General features: G+C 36.6%; 1 protein-coding gene across 1 annotated transcript in view; it reads right to left on the bottom strand.

Annotated features, from left to right (window-relative positions):
- Positions 1 to 21,019, bottom strand: part of pth1r (parathyroid hormone 1 receptor) — a 90,799-nt gene extending 69,780 nt beyond the window's left edge. The window contains exon 1 of the mRNA XM_066717261.1: positions 19,620 to 21,019. Within this exon, the coding sequence (XP_066573358.1) occupies positions 19,620 to 19,694 (75 nt within the window). The 5' untranslated portion in view covers positions 19,695 to 21,019. The remainder of the gene's footprint in view (positions 1 to 19,619) is intronic.
- Between the last annotated feature and the right edge of the window lie 2,005 nt (positions 21,020 to 23,024).

Genomic DNA, 23,024 nt, shown 5'->3' with positions numbered 1-23,024 from the left:
ATTCAAGGCGTGCGCTTCTGGTGTATTGTGCTCTAATGATGCAAAGATAAATTATAAATCCGAGCAAACGCCTGTTGAAAAAGTTTACAAAATCATAATAATAATAAAGCTAAAGGATATATGGCAACAGTGCTGGATTTAGAGCTGAATATATTATTAAAGGACACAAAAATATAGTCAGTAATAACATAAGAACCCGAAACACGATTGTATTTACCCTTATATTCTAGAAATAGACACGTCTGACCAAAAATATAAAGCGTAAAATCAATTATTATTATTTTTTTATCTGTGGTACTTTAATCTGTGCTATTTTTTTCAGGTACCAACAGACTCAGTCTCATAGCATCAGTATCAGAACATAATAACTCTAAGTGTCAGACTAATAGCATTCGTTTACAGAACCAATTTAGATAGGCGGATAACAATAATCTCCCAGGTCTTTCTAATCCCTTCATTAGGAAAACAAGTTCGGTAGTTATGTTTTTTTGAAGTTTTGTAGAACGAATGAGAAATTAACAAATATTCTCAAATTCCTTCACTGTGTCATGAGGAAAATTAATAATCTCATGGAAATCAATAATAAATTATTGCAGATTAGAGCTGAAATCTACTTAGATTACTGCAGAGACACTACTGCAGCTGGGTCTAGGAAAACACATGGGAGATACAAAAGATTGTGTTTGTTTTTTTCTCTCCTCTGGGATTAAATGTGAATCCGTAAAGCCCTGTACTTGCAAAATTAATGTCTGACATTTCCCCCTGCATTTCTACTACAAACTAATATTTCAAACAAGGGAGTGTGAACTATTTTTTTAAAAGCAAGTGCATCACCACCTTGGTGAGAGGTGGAACTCTGGCAAGCTAGTTAATTGCGTCTTTGATCTGAATAGTGTTGCCCTCACAACATCCCCGTATTTATTTTCTACACTGTAAACTAGCATTTCATATTGAATTCTGATAGAGTAGAAAATTGAAAAAGATATCAGCAACCAGAAGAATTGCAATCTTGCAATTAGAAAACATGGTTTGAAAGGAAACTATATAGCTCAATCAAAAACTCATCATATCAGTAATATATTTGCTACTAATGTCTTTATCCTCACAAGTAATTTCTACAGTTCATATGCTATTTTAAGATATATTTGCATATATATGTGATATGCTCTCTCTTCCTAAAAATAAATATACATCCAATTCGAGAATCAAACATGATTTCCATGCTATAATATGATGAACATCATCTTCTCAGCATAATACATTAAAATTAAAATTCAATCGTGTATTAAAAGTGTCAGTTGCTTTATTTCACAGGGCAGTAACTATTAGCTTGAAATTATATGAAGGCATCAGACTGTTGTATTCAGAGTACAAAACACAGTGTGTAATAGATACACACAGATGTATTCAGAATCAATTACAAGTTTAATTCAATATTTTCTATCTTCCAGTATCTACAAATATAAACACCTCAGTAGCCACTACAATTATGAACTATATCATCATGAAATAGCATTTTAATGTTTGTCCCATATGCAATTTCCTATGTTGTGACAACACACATTATTAACTTCCCAACACAGGAGAATGTCACATTTTCAGAATGAAATATACCAATGTTTAAATGGTTATCCTATTTCTCAAGAAGAGTCTTGACAAACCATTTATCTAAATAGGACTTAGATATTCCTATATTCATTTCTTGAGGATATTATTATTTAGGTCATACTTTTTTAGTTTCTTTTTCTTGCAAGTTTTGGCTTTTGATTCAGGCTCATCAATGCTATGTTTTGATTTTTACTGGGGACTATTCCACTTTAGTATGATCAGTGTACTGATTTACAGAGGGGTGAAATCACCTGTAACGGGTTATTGTACACGATGGGCCCCATTACAAAAGCAACTGACTCCTGCCTTGTGCCTAATGCATTAAGTTGGGTGTTAAACAATTGTCAAAATGAAAATGAGGGATGTTTCTGTGATTCTGTTTATTGCAAAGAGAAGAAAATCCCCTCTGAGGGTCCCACATAGGACATAGACAACCACTGCTGTTCGGTCTGTAAGGTGTTTCATTGATCCAGATCGAACCACGACATCTCAGGCACACCTCCGAGCAACCTATCGAATTTGTGTGCACAATGAGACCCATTACACTCTTTCCCATCTACATGAAACACTCTACACATGTGACAAATAATGCACGCACAAACACTTGCACACAGATATCTCCTCTGATTGGAAAGAACAAATGAATATATTCACGCGGCTCGCCAATCGACTTTTACAAAACATTTCTAACAACCAACAGCTGCTGATTCTCACGTAATCAGAGTGCGAATGTTACACTATGAAGCCTGTCCCTGCAGCTTCTCTGCTATCGGACTCAAAGCCGACGCACAGCCTGTACATTGCAGGCGATGCTGTGAGAGATTATTTCGCTGGAAAATCTGGAGCTGTGAACTGCATGCTTACAAACCAGAAAGCCCCAGAGGATTGCAATGAAACTAATAAAGGTCCTTTTAAGAAATCCTGTCCTCTGTGCATTTAGCTCATACATAAGGCCAAGTCCCAAGCCATACCCGAGATCACGTAAACAGCTCCACAACACAACTTCAGAGCAGTTCAAGGCTGAGCCAAACGAGGCACCGAGCAGAAAAAAAGTAATAATAAAAAAATTCAAGCTTTCAAGGGTCTTTTGTTGTAGTTTATATTTAAAAAAAAAAAATCCCCCACCACCTCCACAACAGCCCAGCTGCTGAAACACATCTCAATTACAGAAGGGGCCTGTTTGCATCCAGGGTTATTTCTGGGTGAGACAGAGGGGAAAGACTTAACAAGCCCCGTGTCATACTGTGAGGCGGAGGATTTCGAATATAATTTAGTTTTATTTATTTGGGCAGGAAACGAATGCACTGAGGTTTCCATCCCATGCATGCGTGAATCCTGGGGCTGACTGTATGTGAAGCACTATCACTGTGATATGGTTATAAAACCCAATGAGTAAACAGATAATGTTATGTAATCAGAAATCATAAGGGAACAATAAAAGGATGTGGTGTTCAAAACATCATTTTCTTAGCAAATAAATCATGCAGTAACCAAAACAGAGTTGTTTCAAATTTTCTAAGTTTGTTTCAGGACTACCTACAAACTTAGTTTTAAAAATATATCCATATGGGTGTGCGGATATGAGCTCAATCTGCAGTTAAATTAAAGCACTTTTGTTGTTACTTTGGGGAACAAACAAAAACAACAATATGCTCACCAACATGAGAAAGAACGCATGTCTGAAAACAGGATTATAAACAGAGCCTAAAAGTGCTATAAAACCCATTACTGATAAAGAGAGGGCTTTTTAATTATAGATCATGTGTACGCGGCAGTAATGAGTTCAATTTGGTGGCCTGTGATAATTATAAAAGATTGTTATTTTATATTCTGCAGATGTTAACTCTTACTTTCAAACTTTGATTTTTTGAAGTTTTCGTTTATTTGTTACAGCTGTGGGGAAATGCACTTTGTAAGCAGCACTTTGCTTCTCCTTCAATTCTAGCTAAAATGTAAATCAGGAGGCTAAACATGACTTCTCAAATCTCAGTTTAATGCCTCAATTGAGCCCACATTATTATTTGTGTAGCTGGCTTCCCTACTGTCCTCTCACCAGGATCACACAGACTTCTCTTGAGCAAAACCCTGGCTTTGATGTTTACCTACCCTGAAATTGTCTGAATATGGGACCCACCAACAGCATCCCATAGGTCTGCCCAGGTCACACACCTACGTGCACCAGTTTGAATTGTAGGTATTTACTTTGAATTACTAATGTGGCTTTGATGACCAATTCTCATCGCATCACTAGAATGAGATTGACGGAAAAGTCTTCTCCACACTGAAGGTTTAGACGGATATTAATTTGACCCAGTGAATCTACACGGCACGGTGCAAAAGAATGAATTTTGAATGATAGAACCAACTCTTTCCAGAAGATAGAGATTGGTTGAATACATAGTTGGTTGTTTTTTTGTTTTTTACACTTGGATACATTTTGATTTATGATCTGAACGAATTTACAGTAAATTATGGGAGAGAATGAGTCAGATTTCCAGCTGCCACTGTTATTGTATTTGTAATGTGTTGCAAAGCTGCACTGCTTTACAAATAGCTTTGGGGGTTGTAATTTCACAATTCCCCTCCATCAAATCCTTCCTGTAATTCATTACGGTATATCGACATCGACAAACACATTTTGAAGCTTTGTGACGACAGCCAACTTTTACATTTGGTATTATTTACTAACATACAGGGTGTGTTTAGGTTGTCTGAAATGTATTGGAAGGGGCTCTTAACGGGACATAGACAGGCAGACAGATAGACATCGGTATTACTGTACATGTAATTTGATGATGATGAGAGAACAACATACAATTAAACAATTATAATAGAGTGAGAAGTTGAAATATATTTGTTCAGTTTAAATTATAGTAAATTATGTTTGTGTCAGTCAGCACCTTCTCCCGGCACCCAGCTGAGACAGTGGAGAATGAAACAGTGAAAATTATTATTATTATTATTATTATTATTATTATTATTATTATTATTATTATTATTATTACAAAAACAGTGCATTATTTTGGGGGAGAGGGGGAGCCATTATGTCAAGTCTTAATTCTTGGTTTTATGGCAAAATCACCTCTAAACGTAGATGGGCCTATATGTTTATACTACTATAGAATAAAATCTAAGTTTTCTCTTGGAAATCCCAGGCATGATCTGCTTTCATTGTCTCAGAGTTGTTTAATCAAACCTACCACTTGAGCTAAAGCCTGGTTATAATATACCGTGGTAGCTGAGAGTATTAATTCACTTAATCTGAAGCAATGTTTCGGGACAATTCATTTCGTTTAATAGAAATTGTTCATTAAATAATACCTACTTACTTGAGAACTAATTCGGGATACATTTTTGACTGCCACTCCACACAAAACCATCAGGGTGATATTGGCAGCATGTAGAAGGAATTATTATTGCATGCAATTCCATTAATCATTTCATGCTTAACGATCAACCAGATGATCCTGTCTTATGCTTATCGGGTCATTTGGTTGCTGTGATATAGAAAAGACTTTAGTCCTACTGCATTTTCACGAATATAGCATCACTACACCATACGATTGGATATGTCCTCTCAGATATCAAATGTATTGATGTTATATTCATGAAAATGCAGTAGGACTGAAGCCTTTTCTATATCATAGTGGGTTAGTCCTCATGTGTATCATGTGTATTGATGTGCCCACACATTTACTTCATTTAATGTCAAAATTGTGGAATAATTCCATTAATATACATATTTGATTCATTTTTGACTGTGCATAAACACCTACTTGCTCCGTCTGCATATTGCTCAGAAACCCTTTTAAAGTAGAACATCGTCTTAAAGATATAATTCAAGTTTTCAGATTTTCCCTTCTATTTCTGAAAAATGCAGAAATAAAAAAATAAAAAATCTATAACAGTAAACAGCTCAAAACCTCAGAATTCAAGAGAAAAGTAACATTTCGGGAGGCAGGGCACATTTCAGTTCCATTCCATTTTGTCTGTGGGTCAGACCAGTACAAAACCTTGACCCACCCGCAAATCAAAAATTACAAACCTGTACCCCATCGCATGTTGATTCATAAGTAGGAGAAAGTGGCTTCTGACAATAAAAGAAAACGTGATAGGATGCAGGTCTGCACTTTGCGTTTCACAGGTAGGTCAGGTAGGTCAGCTGCAATGCTGGAGATACATTTTCACTGCTGTAAAAAAAGTGGTTTGCTTTATTGTCCGTTTATCTTTGCTAGACTACTTCAGGCGAGAATATTTCTCACTCAGCTTAAGTTAATACTACAACTACAGTTTTGCCACATTTTATTTTTATTTATTTTTAACTCCCTTGCCAGACTTTTGGTTATATAATGATGGACCTCAAGTTACAACACATGCTTTCTGTTATTTTGTTGAGTCTTATTTTCCTTCTGCCAACTCACTGTTTAACTATTTATATCAATTAAGAGTGTCAGATTTACTTTACATTGTGTGACATGGTTTAGGTTAAATAAAGACGGCTCTCATTTTACTTTAAGCACGTTTGAGGATTTTCAGTTGATTGTAAAGTATCTCGGGTTATTGACATCCCACTGCTACCTTGTACGTCCTTCACACAATTGGTAAATAGAGAAACAAAAAACCTGTTTTAATGACTCATCATCTTCAGAAATGGAGTTGTGTGGGCGTCTGTTTTACTGGCAAACACAGCTACTGTTTCTCTTTTGCTTTTATTTTGTTGTAAGTGGAGATCTGAATTATCTTTGGACGTATTTTTTTAAAGGTATGCATAATTTTTTTAAGTTCCTCAAACCATACTGGCTACATAACAATGCAAAATAATTTAGACACATTTAGTTTGGTCAGTGTCTCTCAGAATGTATGCAAATGCTGACATACCAGTACAAAACACTGAGCGATTTCGATAAGACTGTGGCCCATTAATGCAATCAAATATCTGTGTGAATATGTAGGCAAGAATGAATGCAGCAGATTAAAGCAGAAACACATTTGTTTGGCCGGCTCAGAGTCCTGACTTCAGTCCCACAGAACATCCCGAGGGTGAACTCAACAGGGAATCTGGCAAAGACTAACTTCTTGTAGTAGGAACTAGACTGCGGGAGGAATGGCGCGGTATTCCTCTGGCCATCTATCAAAAGGGTTTCAGCAGCCACCGGGACCGGGGGGGCCTCATGTAATACATGACACACAGCTGTCTCTGTATTGCGCCTGTTGTCTCAAAGTGAAGGTACTCTATTTTAGTTTGTGTAGGACCATAAGGGTGTGCCTGACTTGTTTAGGTGGCCGTGAATGACCGTTTTCTCAGACGAAGTATGACATCAAGTGAAAATTACATGCTTAGTTTAGCATTACAAGCATGGTTGGCCAGAACACTTTGGTAAATTGCTTTTTCTTTTCTTTTCTTTTCTTTTTTTTTTACTGCAGAAGCCCAATTAGTAAGAGCAGAAACAGGAACTACACTTCCTTAGTTTCCTAGTATTGGGTTAAATCATATAATCATGGAATCCATAGGAAACTATAGTTAGTGTAATAGAAGTGTAGTGTTCCTGGAGTTTCAAGCGACAAATATCCCCAATTGATGGATTCATTTACTCTCATTTGTATTGAATTTAAACTTGTATTTGGAGCTATGAAAAAAAATGCTAATGTTCAAATAGATATCTGGATACAGTAAACCTACATGTATTTACTTTATTTTTCTTTATGTTAAATTGTTGTTGTAAACTGAATGTTCAATCTATATCCCCAGAGCTGTTTAGACAGCCTTGTACAGTTTATTGTTATTTTTTTCAATACTTTTTTTTATGCCTATTATGCTTTTAACATTAACCACTTAAAAGCAAATATAGAAAAGCACTAAACAAGGATGCATACCTGTATTATCAGTTTAATGGTCTGTGTTATAACTGTGAACATGTAAAATGCATTTCTATCAGGTCCATGCACATGATACTTGAACAGGAGCCAAACCAAACTTGAAGCGGCTGCAGATTTGAAGCCAGATTCCCCAAAATGAGCTTGGTTTGGACCAAACTGTCTTTAAAACCACTGTTCACCATAAAATGAATCACAGAGGATAGGTTCTGCGATACAGACTTTGACACATTGGAGAACTTTTTATATTTTATTTTTCTTGGGTGATGCCAAATGCCACAGGTTCTTCTCACTGTCTAATCTCAAAGACATGAAAAGGAGCAGAGAAAAAAAATTAAACACTAACCTACTTGTCTTGGTCTAAAGGAAGAAAACATGTTTCTCTGGAAATTGTCATCAGCACAAGAGATCTTGGCTTTGACATCGACCACATCGTTCTGCCTTTATAATTGCAAATCAAGAAGGCCAGTAACGTGGTAAGAGATGTTTATTAAAATTGTGTGTACTAAAGCAATAGAAGGTCATTTTGTAGTAATGATTTGCAATACACTCACTTAACCCCTTGTGTTCATTCTGGGAAACACAAACTGCATTTTCTTTCTTTCTGTTTATCTTGTATCAGCATGGCAAAGAAAACTTTCAGTGGCGTACATTAGCTCATGCTTATGGGTCTTTTCACCTTGTTGATAGAAGACAGAGGCATTACATTATATATAGATATTGTTTCTCACATGCACCAAATTACTGTATATTGTAATATTATACAGTATGTATTATATTATTGTATGTATAGAAACCCCACAATGTAATCTTTACAAATATATATATATATATATATATATATATATATATATATATATATATATTCACTATTTTTGTTTATACTACAAAAAATGTTCAATCACATCTACGTTTTGTGATTATAATTAATTAACACAGTTGCATATTGTAGTGGCTGTGTTTGTATAAAGACAAGACAGGCTTTACCAGTATTGTGACATAAGCCACTACCACTTCCTTATTGCTAATACAACATCACCTCCAGCAATATATGTAATTCTCAATAAAGGTATTAACCTAACATTACACAGATTGATGTCTAAGTTAAAAAGAAAATCAATCCATGGTTGAAAGCTCCCGGATACTCACTGAGGAATGAAAACCAGTCATTCCCACAGGACAGGGAAGGAAAACTGCCAACGGCCCAGAAACTGTTAGAAGCCAGAAAGCAAACGTAAAAACGTATCATCAATCTGGCTGTGTTAAAACTGTTACCAATTCACCTCGGTGTAAAAGTGGAATTGGCTTTCTCATGCTTCCACATACAGGCTTGGAAAAAAGAAAAGAAAAACAGAAAAGGTCAAGGGAAGTCAAGAAAACAGTTAAACCTGGTTAAACTTCACCGCATCTGTGAAAGTGGAGTCTCTACTGTGAACACTATAAGTTCTAATTCTTACATCTCTGAATGTTCTCAATAGCTGGCTATGACTCACGAAACATAGAAGAAACGCTTATTTAATACAGGTAGTTCTGAAGGAATTTCCAATCATAGCTGACAGAAATCACGACAAGCTGCAAAATGCTGTCAAACATATTTCACAAAATAGCAACAACATGTCATGCGTGTATCTGTTTCTCGGTCTGTCCAGATTCCACAGCCTTGCAGATCGAATTAAATGTAATATAGAGCCGTACAAATTGACTTGCTCTTGTTCTTGGCACTGTATTAACAATTATCCAGCATTAAACAGTCTGACAGAGGCAGTTCTTTGACACTGGAGTCATTATAGCAAGACAACAAGACAGCAAATTAAATCCTTGACCCAAAATGAAACTCAGACTGTGTTGAAGTTTGAAATGGTCCCTTTTTTGGCCTAGATGTTTGTTTTTCTTGATTCATGCAACACATATTTTAATCATGAGTTCCAATATGACTAATTTAATTGTAGTACAGACTTCAAAATGGCCTCGCCCCTTCAATGTAGAACTTCATCATGTTACAGACTAACTGTAGCCATGTTTTTTACCCCATGCTTTTCAGCAGTCTTCTCACAAGGTCCTCAATGAAAGGTTTTAACCATATCCCTCAACTTTCAATTCATAACAGCTGTTTGGTTCTAGTTTAATAGGCGCACATTTGAAGATTTGAAGCTTAATTATAGTTCGATGGCTTTTATATCTTCCTGAGCGTAAATGAAGGAAATACATCACTTTTGTCAAAATGCAATCTTGAATCTATCCTTGATTAAATGAGATATGTTGGATTTGTGACAAAAATAAATGACTATGATTCTGTTCCCAATCAGTGCAACACTCGGTTGCGTGCCAAATCAAAACTCTGACCATTTCTCAATTCACAAATTGCAGTACTTGATTGTGGGTTTGCATGAGCTATATAGAAGAGTCAAGTGTCAGACTTAAAGCCAACTTTAAGCATTACAATTATACATTTCAATTGGCTGATAGGCGGCATTTTTCTATTTGGTTCATACTTAAAACATTGTACTTATTTAATCAGTCTCTGCTAATAAAATAACTACGGGGACAGAAAACAACTGCATCCTGGCCGTGCACGCTTCTACTTTTAAAAAGCCGACCCACTCTCAAAGTGGTAATCATGGGCTATACGCTCCTTGAACCCGCCTCAAGGTCTGCACATTACAGTAAGCTCAGCTAGGCACCCAGTGAGTTAATTAATGAAAGGGCATTGAATGCACTAAGTGTAAACCACAAGAAATCTATTAGCACCTCACAAAATGAGCATTAACATAACATTACATTACATGAGGAAAATGGGTCATATTAATAAATATTCAGGCTAAGCTCACTGTGCTTCCTCTTAGGAGGAAAAGAAACACAATTATTTGTCTGCTTTCTATGAAAATTGTCTTTCAGATCAATTGCTGACATACTATTGAATATTATTAAATGGATAATCCACCCTTCCTCCTGAGCACACACACAGTCCAGGGCAATTTTTGGGTGTGGCAAAATAAACTATGACAATAAAAGGTACCGGTCAGCCAAATATTCCTTCTAAAACTGGAAAAACAAATCCAAACCATGTGTCCACAGTTCCTACGGTTCCTGTAAATTGTCACTGTTTAGATTATTTCTGCAGGCAATATTAGGTATCAAACACATGTTCTCACTTACTGTGGAGGTAATATTTTCAATTTTAGGTTTAATATAATTGTGTTCTTTTATTGTGTCAGTCTCATCGAAAGCACCATTCCCTCCTTTTCTGTTGCTGTTTTTATGAATGCAAAACAAGTCGCAATCAAAATAAATGTTCTGCTATGTTATTTTTCTTTCAACAAAATCAGAGACATGTGTGGTCAAAAGCCATTCCCGACTTCTCTACGATTCTGCCAAATCTCGTTACTTTAAAGAGAGTCTATATTTTGAGGGACTGATGTCACTGTCTTGTTATTGAGTCATTAAACTGCACTAGACAAACTGTTTTTTATTCACAAGTAGGCAGGATTAATGCCGGAAAAATGCATTAAGTTACCAAGAGATAAGGATTCCTTTAGACTGTTTTTTCTAGTTTATAGTACCTTAGCATTTTAACACACACAATTTTGTACTGGTTATAAAATAAAACAAGTTTTAGTATTTAGGAGACCACAATTACTTAACCTTGAAGACATATACAGCTGCTGGTGTCCTTCAAGGCTATGTGTGGTATTTTCCTTCCAGTGAGCAACTAAACATCCCTGTTGTGTCATTTTTTGTAATTTACTATGACATTGTATTTTAAAAAACTTTTGCTTGTGCTTCTACTTCTTTAGTTATTACTTGTGCAAATGGTATAATGCCTTTTGACTATATATATAATTGAAGGTCTAATATGGCATCTCACGGCAGCTCAGTTCTTTGTCCTTGTTTCTATTCAAATATCACATTTAGAGTTTGGCCTTCAGTCGGAGTCTGAATATAAGTTTACGGCATTCATACACTGAAACAGTTATTCAGTTAGTATTACTGAAAACAGTAATAAAACGAAATATAGATAACTCCCAAGTTACAAATCAGCCAATCCAGTTACATGATCGGTATCTATAACAACAGGCAGGGGGTCGATGAAGACTCAGTCAGTAAAGAATCATGTGATGAACAGCAAGTTCATGGGAACTGAAAGATTTTCAAAAGAGGCATAACTGTGAAATGACCACTGTCCTGGACATAAATGCCATTGAGCACATACGTGTTCATGTCATGCTTGTCTGTTAAATGATTTTCTGTGACTTCCTTATACAGATTGAGTCCAGGAATGAGCTGCGATCCCAGTGTGTAAGCTTGGAGCAGCCACGAATAGGGGAAAGCACTAATTAAACTAATTATAATCACATTGAATATTCTTAATTAATAAGAAATTTTTCCTTCATTTTACAATAGAAACCAACCAACGCTGAAGTTGTCATACTCAATTTGATTCTTCTTCAAAGACAATTTTACTTCACTCCCCTTGCACCTCTCCCAGGGAAGCAAGTGTGGTGCCGTGTCAATTATGATTCAACACTTCTCCTTGGTTGTGCAGTACTATAAACAGTGAAACAGTGTGAAAGTCATTAGGCTGAGGTAAATAGAAAGTCATGAGATAGTCATTAGTAGTACAGCCAGGGTTCAGATACTGCGAGGAGGGTTTATTTATAATGGAAACATCGGGGTGCCGTTAGATTCTCCGACACTAGAGAGCAGACACTGCAATTCATTGTGTTGAATGACACTTGCACAAACCAGCATCCGTCAGGATGCTGAAACAGACGAGAAAGGAAAAGTTTACCAAGCCCAGAGAAAACATCGGCCATCGCGATGATTTCAAATTAGGCTTCTAAAACAGATCTATGGAAACAAGTTTGGGAATAAATGCATTACGTGAAAAAAATGTTCTTGGAAAAAAATTATAATTCTAAATTTGTAAAACTGATTTCTGAGAAATGGCACCTTAAAAGTCAAAGCAAAGAAGCTCCCTGTAGTTTGAAAACATGTTGGAAATGTCCTACTATTTCCCTTGTGGCAAAAAAACAAGTTATTTTGTATAAACCATTTTTAATGATAATACAAAAATAAATAAAGTAGCAAACCAAAACATGATAGCTTGTTTCATGTGGGCTACACAAATAATTAGATGGGTTTACTTTGAATCTTAGAAGTGAAAGGGTAAATTAAGAAAATTATTCAAAACATTTTTATTTTCATTCTTAAATTCTAAAGAAAAAATTGTATTAATTTGCCACCAGAATCTCATCTTCTCAAAGGCTCCCATTAAAGTAGACATTGCTGTGAGTGTGGTGTAGCTGTCATAGGATTTGTTTAATTAATCCTGTCATCAGTTTTAATTCTGTCTTTCTGATGTTTTCTGCAGTTGCCCTCCTTTCAGGGCTCAGCATTACACATGCTGCTCAGAGACAGGGGCTTCCCATCTGACGCCTTTAAATGATTCATTAAGAAATATTCAGAACATCCTTCCAGTGTCCTTCTACTACACACTGTCTTCCCAGATGTTCATGCTAGGTATTGCATTTTTCCATCCAACAGTTTGAAGAACGTCCTTTGTCACTTTGTTTTCTGTAATTTCAAAACTTTCACCAGTTACTAATCACAATTTACACACACAACGCTTGACGGGAGGTTTGCAATCAGTTAAACATGGAGCTGCCATCAAGTATTATAATTATAATTTGCGCCTGGGGAGCAGGTCAACATTTTGATTTGGGTTCAAGCCTTCATCATCTTCTAATAAGCACTTCAGTTTGCTATCAAGATGTTTGTCAATAACCACAGGGCTTTCATTTTCAGCTTTTGTATCCAGACGGTTATTAAAAACATTTTGAAAAACTACATAGAGGTATACATATAATATCCTTCAATCCATACTTTACCGTAAAAGCCACTAAATATCAAGAACAGGAGTAATTAAACAGGTCTTAGAACAGATAACAATTACACGCTTGGCCTGACTGCTTAATGGAGCAGATCTCATTAATCATTGATTTGCTGCTTGGACAATACATCTTTATGGGATAACCAACCATTTCCAACATGCACAGAAGTGCATATAATGCTGCATGGATTCATGTTATAATGATTTTGAAAATTGTTAAACCAAACATTTTCTTGGTCATGAAAATCAAGTAGAAGATAAACAAAATATCACACCTGGTAAAAAAATGTAATTGCAACAGACAATGGGAGAAATGTATCAGTAAACCAATGTCAAAGAGATAATGCCCTAGAGCATACTACACTGTCAGCAGCCAAAAAGAAAGCTAAGAACTATAGTTACTATTTCAGTGATCGTTGTTGGATTTCATTAGACAAAAACAGTTTGAAAGCTATGCAGAACCACTCCTGTCCTGTCTGTTGTTTTTAAGATTGGATGTATTAAAACAGCTTTCATGACATGACAGTGAAGGCAACTCATCTCTGAGAGGTTTGGTAGGTAGATACACTGGGATGAGGTGGGCGAGGGAAGGAAGATGGCGGTGTTTGGACATCAACTGTCATACCTACCCATGTTGCTGTGGGATTATAAATAAAATCCCAGAGACTGCCAGTCACATTGTGATTGATCATTGGAGCCAAAATGGCTTCCGGTTTGTATGCTGATGTGCTAGGGAGGCTGCAGTTTGTTTGAGCCCAGTGTGGTCAAAACCCAGTCACAAAAAAAAAAGAATAGGATTCAATCCTCTATCTTAGAAAGGGTCTGATTCACACAGCGCCAGCAGAGCATCAAACTCACCAAAGACTGTTTCTCTGACGCAGGGTATGAACACCCTATCAAGTCCAGAGGGGGTGACCGTCACTGTAACTGTCTAATTTCTCACACTATGAGTCCTGTTTCACAAGCATGGCACTTCAGTCACCAATAAATGACTGATTGAACCCTACACAGTCAAAGATATAAACAGCCCACAGCACAATCTGTGTAATTAATTAATAGTTAATTAACACAGAACTGTTTCATAGATGCTACAGTCATGTCAGGCATCAGAATAAAGTGAAGAGGACACACATAGGCTTCAATCTGAAAGTCAACAGGGATATGTACACTTTTCAATGGGGACCATTCTTGAAAGAAATGTTGCATTAATTTTAAATTTCATTCACATTAGGGTTAAGACGTATGGTTTCTTGGTTCTTGAGAAGATGAATGCAGTTGTAAGGTATTAGGTTGCAGTACTTTTCTGAATAAATATGGATATTGAACTAGATTAACATCAAACAGCTAAGAACAGGAGGAAATGCAAGACCCACCTTTAAATGCCTGAGCAAAAAAGACACACAAGGCCCCCAGGAACAGAGGGGGCCCATACTGCTCGGTTAGGCTGACATAGTTTGCATTCTTTTAAACCACAGAACAGACTGCTTTCATTTATGAATCAACGAGTCTCTGCTGTATAAAATTCAATTAGTAAAACTTCTTTAAAGTCCTCAAAAACATCATTCCTAGTGTGCAGTAGAGTAGATTGCATAATGTTATGAGCCAGTATCTTGTGTGCCTATTTGATTTCTAACCAACAAGTCAAGCAGAAAGGAAATAGAGTCCTGAATATCTTATCTACATATTTATTTTAATAAATGACTCTTACAAATGAACCCATTATTACAGTTGTGGTTTGGAAAGCAACTGCAATTCATTCTGGTATTGCTGGTGCCTTGTGTTCCCACAACAGCCAGGCAGAGTTGGATTATATTAAATCAGTAGTATTTTAAACCAGTAGTAGTAAAGATAAGCAATATAAGCCAATAGCAGCAATAATTGACCATCTCCTATTTTCCAAGAATCCACTAAAGACTATGATTAGAGGAACTGAGTTTTAGCCTTAAAATTAGAAATACTCTGCTGCCAAAATAAACCCAAACAGACAGCCTTGTACAGAAAGTGTGGTTGTGGGGAAAATGTATGTTCCAGTATCTCCCTCCCTCTTCAGGATCAGACCTGTGGGACAGGGCTATTTAGCTCAGTGTGTCAATACTAACAGTATAACGCACGTTCAATTGAACTTTGGAAGGTCTGAGGCATGTAATTATGTCATTTTAATTTGGTCAATTAATAGTTAATTAGCTGCATGGCAGAATAATCAGAGAGAGAGTCAATTACCTACTATTTATAGTACTGAACTAATCATTATTCAAATAATAGGCAAGGAATGAATCCATATTTACAGAATAACAAGGTAAATAGCTGGTTTGCCCGTTTTGAAATATATTAACTGCAGAGCATTGCATTGCATTGCTTAATGCTCTGGACATTGTTAGTGAATAATATCATGTACTACACTGGAAGGCAGTTGTAGTTGAAAGTATTCACACTGTTCATCCGAAGCGATGTTTATCTGCAATGCTGTGAGTATGTGATTAATACTCAGCCTGGAGAACTCTGTACAGATTCCCGCTGATTGAAAAACTGGATTGCCTCTCTATAGAAACCAATTGGGGATGCAAACAGTATTGTCAAGAGAAGCCTTAAAAAGGTTCAGATAACACTGGTGTCATCTGTAAAGCCTATGGGCACAAACCACACTCTGCATAAATTCACCGTGTATATGAAAAGATCAATAAGGAAGGAATAAGAAACAGAGTACAAAGAATACTGCATAGCCAAAGTAAAAGTGTGAAATATTTATCAGAAACTGAGTTCAACAGAGAAAAACATGAGTGGTATGACTTTCTAAAATATGAATACAGCAGTATAATTGTGTTGTATTTACAAACATATATTACATCTCCAAAACGCTGGTAACAGAAATAATGGATGTGAAAAAAGTTTTATATACCAGAACTCGGCACCATTTTTCACCAAGATTCAATTAAAAAGAACTAATGAAACACAGCTACAGCCTTTAGCACATATTGCAAGGGCACTTCCTAAATGTCCTAAATGATCAGTACACAAACTGCAGAGGTCAAACAATGCAATAAACAAAGGAATAAGAAACAGAAACCACCCTGTTATGCCAAAGGGACGAAAGTGTTAACTCAATTACCAACAAATGTGTATTATTAAAATCAACCCATGCACAGCCATCCCACTGTCGACAGCCAATCCAGCTTTCTTCAGTCATTTTCAGAGATCTGTGCTCAAGTGCAGCGTTCATGGCAGTTCATTTGCTGCAGGTTACCTTTAATTATGATTGGCGGAGCTGTAAAGCAGATTTCACTGCATATAGGACACGTCTGAAAGGAATGAGGCTTTTAGTTTTTAGTGAATCAGTTTTCTTTTCAGAGAATGGTGACATGATGGAAAAATAAAAACACTACAACACTTTGGAAACAATCGCATGCTCTGTTGAGAGAGAAAGTAATGTAAAGAATATTGACGCATTGGGAAGCTAGCTCCTCTAAGGAACCACACTTGTGAAGATGTGAATAACAGGACCTCTGGACTCTCATACACCAAGCCTGCTTCTCAGAAATGTGTTTTTTAATAGACCCCTAGGAACGCAGCACTACACTTTTATGTGGAATAGGCAATTATACTCCAGATCAATATCCCAGTCATGTAAACCAAGCCATTTGAACGTCCATGTAGACCTAATATTAAGAATGATTTGATACGTGTAGCAATGCTATTTTAGCCACTTGCGTGTAGCGCCTTCATGTCTTAGATCCCCTGAGACAGCACTTTTAATAAGTACTAATAATACTAATACTCATTACTAGTTAAATCAATAAATACAAATAAAGGAACCCTTTGCATGTCTTTGTGTTAATTCCATGGGTGTATTATTATAGGTATTAATTCAGGAGGAAACATCAGAGACCACTTGCGTTTGCAGTCACTTACAGTTCATATTGAATTTCCTCTCATCAGGAGCTAATCACCTGTATGCAGTCCTCGTAGCACAGAAACAGGAAGCTAATATTACTTCTCTCAAGAAACCCATCAACCTACAGTTTCCATTACGCTAATTAGCCCTGAATCACCACATGTAATTGCAAAGTATAGAACAAAATACACTTCCATTGGAATAAAAACTGAACTCTGGGCAGTCACTGTTGTGGAGACTAGCACATAAACTACTTGTGCTTCTTTAGAACTTTGTATATTATTCTGATACAAATGCCAGTGATGCTATCAATGCAAACAAGATGCACTTTCATCACCTGAACAAGCAATACATTGTACAAGCTGGTGTGCATGTATATATATATATATATATATATTCCAAAAAGAAAATAGTTAGAATTGAAGTGTCCATATGCTTGTCTTAAGCCTTAAAGTAACATAGACAACTGCTCCAGGGTGCAAGAATGGGCGTCCAATTTCTGTAAGTTATTCCATCCTCATGGGACCTAATGTTTCTGTGTGGCTCAAGTTGAGCAATGGAACATTCGAAAGCAAGGGGATGAAGCTTCAGACAACGGCTTTTTAAAACTGTTTCCACAGACTAGTTCATGGGTTATTATTTTAGACACCTGAGGTTTACCTTTTTCATGCCAGTGCAACTGCTTAAAGCTAAATAGTAGGGATAGAAGGTAGCAATTTCCACAAAATTTCTGTAAAAAGAACGAATATGTTCTATTACATGTCCACTATATTTAGTATGATTTCAAATAAACATTAAACCCATATTTGTCTTTTCCCATGGGCAGTTGCAATTGTGGATTTATAATGTCCACACTTATAATTTAATGGCATAAATCAACACAACATGGCACAAGATGATGCATCTTTGAACATTGAATGTGTCATAAACCTCAGTTAAATTTTTATTTTTATATCACAATCTTATTTGAGTCACGGTGTTTCTATTTTTCTTAGATACATCTTACAACCAACTCACACCGCTGTGGAAACAATAAACAATTGTATAGAATAAAGGGAACATCTTCTATAATGTGTCCCTTTTAGACTGTGTTGTTCCTAAATATGAAAATGATTTTGTACTGTGTTCTTGTTCAGCACTTTGTTTTGTCATTGCTTGAAGAAGTCTATTTAATAGAATAAGTATAAAGAAACATTTGTTATTCAGACGAAGTGTTGTAGTTTCTATAAGACACAGGCACATGAGTTTTTAACACCATTATCAATCATTATGAATATAATACTTTACATGTTTTCTATTGATTTCAAAAGGTGCTTTGTGTTGAGTAATTCTGTCTATACTATGCGTCAGAATAGAATTTTCATTCAAAATAAAAGCATTTAGACTTGATTTCTTGATCAAGTACTGTTTACATATTTTGCATATCATGCCAAGTTCTCAAATAAAATAAATTTCTTATTAAACAAGGAATGAATATTTGTAAATATACACATATTTTTATGTGTAAGCTGTGATTTACAGCAGTTGGTTGTCAGGGTGGTTCTGGGCTACACCTGGGCTACTACTCTACACCATTCACAATACCAGTTATTAACACACTTAAAAGAACAAGTGTGTACCTGCGGCACTTAACACCACATTTTTCATTAATTAAAATGCCATAACACAAGTTTTTAACTGCTTGATTGAGTCAAGGAACACATTACCATTTTTTAAGCACTCATCAATTTTCTCTGATATTCTACTACTACTACTACTACTACTACTACTACTACTACTAATAATAATAATAATAATAATAATAATAATAATAATAATAATAATAATAATGGGAATGTAAGCACTAGAGTAAAATATCAAAACAATATGAAGTATTTTGAAAACAAATGCTGTATTCCTATGAAAGTGTAACATCTTAGTAGTGTGATATACATGGTTCTCTCGTATCACCTATAGCCCACTACATGTTTTTAGACTAAGCCTCAGGAAGTGTGTAACTACTCATATAGACGCATAATTACAATTATGTTGTGTGTGAATTCAAAGCTGTGGGAGCATTGTGAACTCGGGGCACTGCAGGACAATTTACACATGCACATCCTCCTCCTCAGAGACGTAGGGAAAAGTGTGGGAAATATCAATGCCATCAGTGTAAGAATGGCAGTGGCACAGAAACGAAAGGGATACTGAAAAGAGACTGGCTGTAATAATGAAACAACTAACGATAACAATCCTGAACACATACACAGACATATGAACAGATGGTTTGAAGCCCGTTACAGGTAGGGATACCCTGGCATACCCCTTCACCCTCCCTGAAGTGCCACATGCCCAAAGCGCGTTAGTGAAGCCACTCACCAGCCCGCAGACGCAGCCCAGGACGGAGCAGCACAGGAGGAAGCCCAGGCTGGGCAACAGCGGAGAAGATCCCATAACTGAGCTCCCTGCAACAAAGTAACTTCATAGGATGTGCTGGTCACGAAAAAATATGTTTTCACTGACGTTTTCATCCAGTTACATCGGTGCCAAATGGCCGGTCATCTTTTTAAATCCATTCTGCTTTCCCGTAACGCAGGCGACCATGGCTGGTCCATTTATTAAAATAATCTCTCCACCGCTTTTTGCTTTTTAAAAAAAAAAGAAAAAAATCTGTAACACATTTAGTCTGCGCTGAGCCTTTTTTTATTTCTCTGCATCTGCCTGTGCTGCAAAAATCACATCCATATGTCAAAACTGGTATTTATTTCCTTCTCGTCCTGCGGTGGGAAGTTCAAATGCTTCTTTGTGGAGAAGAAACCAGGGCTTTATTTTTAGAGCTTTTTAATTTTCCCTCTGTCGCGTTTCCATTTCAAAGAATGATACTTTTCAACTGGTTTTCTCTTAAAACAAGGAAGATCAAACTAGTCGGATCTGCCATTTAGTAAATTGAACAGTTACAGAAATGACAGGGTTCGGACTTGCACGATAATTACATACTAGAGTTCAGTGTCAAATCTGGAGTATTAGAAATAAACCCATCTTTTGCACATATAAGTTTCAGGGTAAAAACCAAACACATCGTATAACTGAAACTGGAACTAAAATTGGTCCTTATTTCTTCAGCAAAACGAGCATCAATACCTCCGTATAAAGTGTCAGAAAGTCTGCAAAAGTAGCGTTTATCCACATGAGCGGGACAGTTGCCTCTTTTGCATTACGCGCATTTACGGATCATTCTTGCAACTACAGTTAAATCTCACATGCTAGGGATCTCCAGTTGCACGGTATATAAAGAGAGAGAGAGAAAAACATAGATTCACCCGTCTTTTTGCCTCAGTTACACATCTTCCAACACAAGTCACAATTGCCCAAGATGAAGGTGGCCACATCGCAACCAAAGTTTAAAAGTTATATCCTGGCGATCAGTGGGAGGCGCTTCCCCTGCATGCATGGTACGTGTGCTGTAGTAGAGTTTTTTTTTTCTCAGTTTAATCTGCTGTGCATATACCATGAACCACAAACATATCTCCTGTTCTGAGGCGAGGGATGTGTCGTGTTTACAGAAAGTAACACATGTTTGTGTGCGCGTAATGGTATTGGTGAGGTGACACGTTTATCACATGCATGTGCGCATAGGCTGAAGTTACGCCTTTTCCATCTGTGCCAGAAAAATGTAAAAAGACGCAGCTCTTTTCTGAGTCCTCTGCTTTGGAGAGCGCAGATCCTGGCGCTGCTGCTTGGCCGGCTGCGTGTGTTGTGTGTGGCTTTTTGGAGTCGGGGAAGAAAGAGGCAGGTATTAAAAGAGGAGCAATGATGAGACCCGATTGGTTGTCTGCGTCTTAACGACATCTTTTCCCACCCTTTGGGTTCAGACAGCCTACATGCAGGGTTATTAAATAACTGAGCATGCTGGCATTGGAGGGGATTTCACATTTCTAATCTTTCTGTGGCACATTTTAAACGTTTTTGGCATTGGAACCAAGAGGGCGTCATTCGGAGTGTGGTTGGTATTGTTGGTTTACTAAATTCGTGCATATGAGATTATATATTAATAACTCAAAGTGTGCCACACTGTGAATTTGGGTAATACTCAAAGCACACATTGTCATGCCATGCTTTTTAGTACAAGACATCGAATTGAATCTCCTCCAAATGAAAAAGAAGCGTCATAAATAAGTGGATACTTGTTTGAATAGAGGTTGTTACAGTTATAGTGGCGCCTTCCTTGTTCACCTCTCCTGTTTAATATATAAGACCTGACATATAAGAGACCATATTTATAACTTCGAGACCTGAACATAATATATACACGCTCTAATATGTATGTGTCACAGCAGTTAATGTTGACTTTTCTCTGTTTGTTCCTGAGAGGCTTTATGGTAATTTCCCGGAAAGATGGAAATTGGTTAGATTGGTCCCTGATAATACACACAATTTTGTATGGTTTCACAGAGATGTAGATTTGTGAGGTAGCGTTTTGTATCTAAATGTGCAAACAGTGTCAGTCCTTTAATCCTTAGGATAAACAACAAAACAAACAAACAAAAAGTATTTATTTTTCATAGCATTTGTTTCCAGCAGAACACTGAACTGTGCATTACAAGAGTTAGGACGTGAATGAGTTAACAAGTATATGCTTTAGTTACTAATACATGCAAAACCTAGGGAAGACAGAATTATTCAGTCATATATCAACGTCTTAAATAAATTGGAATGAAAGGTGTTTTATATTATAGACAATTAATAGTTTGTGTCAAGTACCTCTCAACAGAAATCAACACAACAAAACACTTTAACATGGATGAATGGCTATAACGAACTTGTAGTGTAATTAAAACAATTATTTTAACACAATTGTTCTAGTACCAGCAATACATCAATCAGTCAAAATCCTGGAATCAGGTTTAAAGAAATTACAGTGCAGGGAAAAATAATTATAGTCCAACAACTGAGATGCAAGACATGTATTAAAAAAGCTGTATTTTTCACATTGTGTTAGATTTTCTTTAAATGTAGTGACAGGTGAGTTTTGATGTAAGAGCCACCCTAGGCTCATTTTAAAGCCAGCTTTAAGGATTTTAGTAACATCACCATTATATAATGATATATCACTGTGTGCTTCCAGTTTTCAGTCGCCAACTGATTGCATAAGAAATGTACCGATTCAATCAAATGCTTATGTCATAGGGTTACAAAGTCCAAAAGGCCACAGACTCCACACTTCAAATGTCTGGCCACAAAATCTGAGCTATGGCCATGATTGTGTCTGGCCAACGACTTCAGACTGCTGCTGGACAGGATGGAGTGGTATACTGAATCACCTTGCAGAAGCTTCGGGTCACAACAAAGTGATGATGGACAAGCACCTGGTATAGAAACTCTGCACACAAAACTCATGGTGGGACACCTGACAGAAGTGAATTATTATCCTACTGAAAAACAAACAAACATGGAATTGCACTTTTGTACCTTGACTGTCTCTGAGGCTCTTGCTCTGTTGATTACAAATAACCTTGTAAAGCAGTTTTTGCAGGTCAGCTTTGTATTGTTTTATGATATATTGTATGAAATAGCTGTGTTGGCCTACCAATCAGAGTTCCCCACCCCCAAAGAAATACATGCTGGTCTGTGAATTACAAACTTTACTTTTTCTTTCTTCTGACCCCATTCAAGTCTCTTGTTCCCTAGCACACAGAACAATGTTGTTTATTCGGTACCAACACATGAAGCTTATGTGGACAAGAATGTCATACCTATGTCTTAGCTGTGACACATGAGACAAAT

Source organism: Amia ocellicauda, chromosome 2 (genome assembly GCF_036373705.1).
Source record: "Amia ocellicauda isolate fAmiCal2 chromosome 2, fAmiCal2.hap1, whole genome shotgun sequence".
In the NCBI taxonomy this organism is placed as follows: domain Eukaryota; kingdom Metazoa; phylum Chordata; class Actinopteri; order Amiiformes; family Amiidae; genus Amia; species Amia ocellicauda.
Note: the sequence above shows the minus strand (reverse complement) of the source record. Positions and strands in the feature narration are given on the sequence as shown.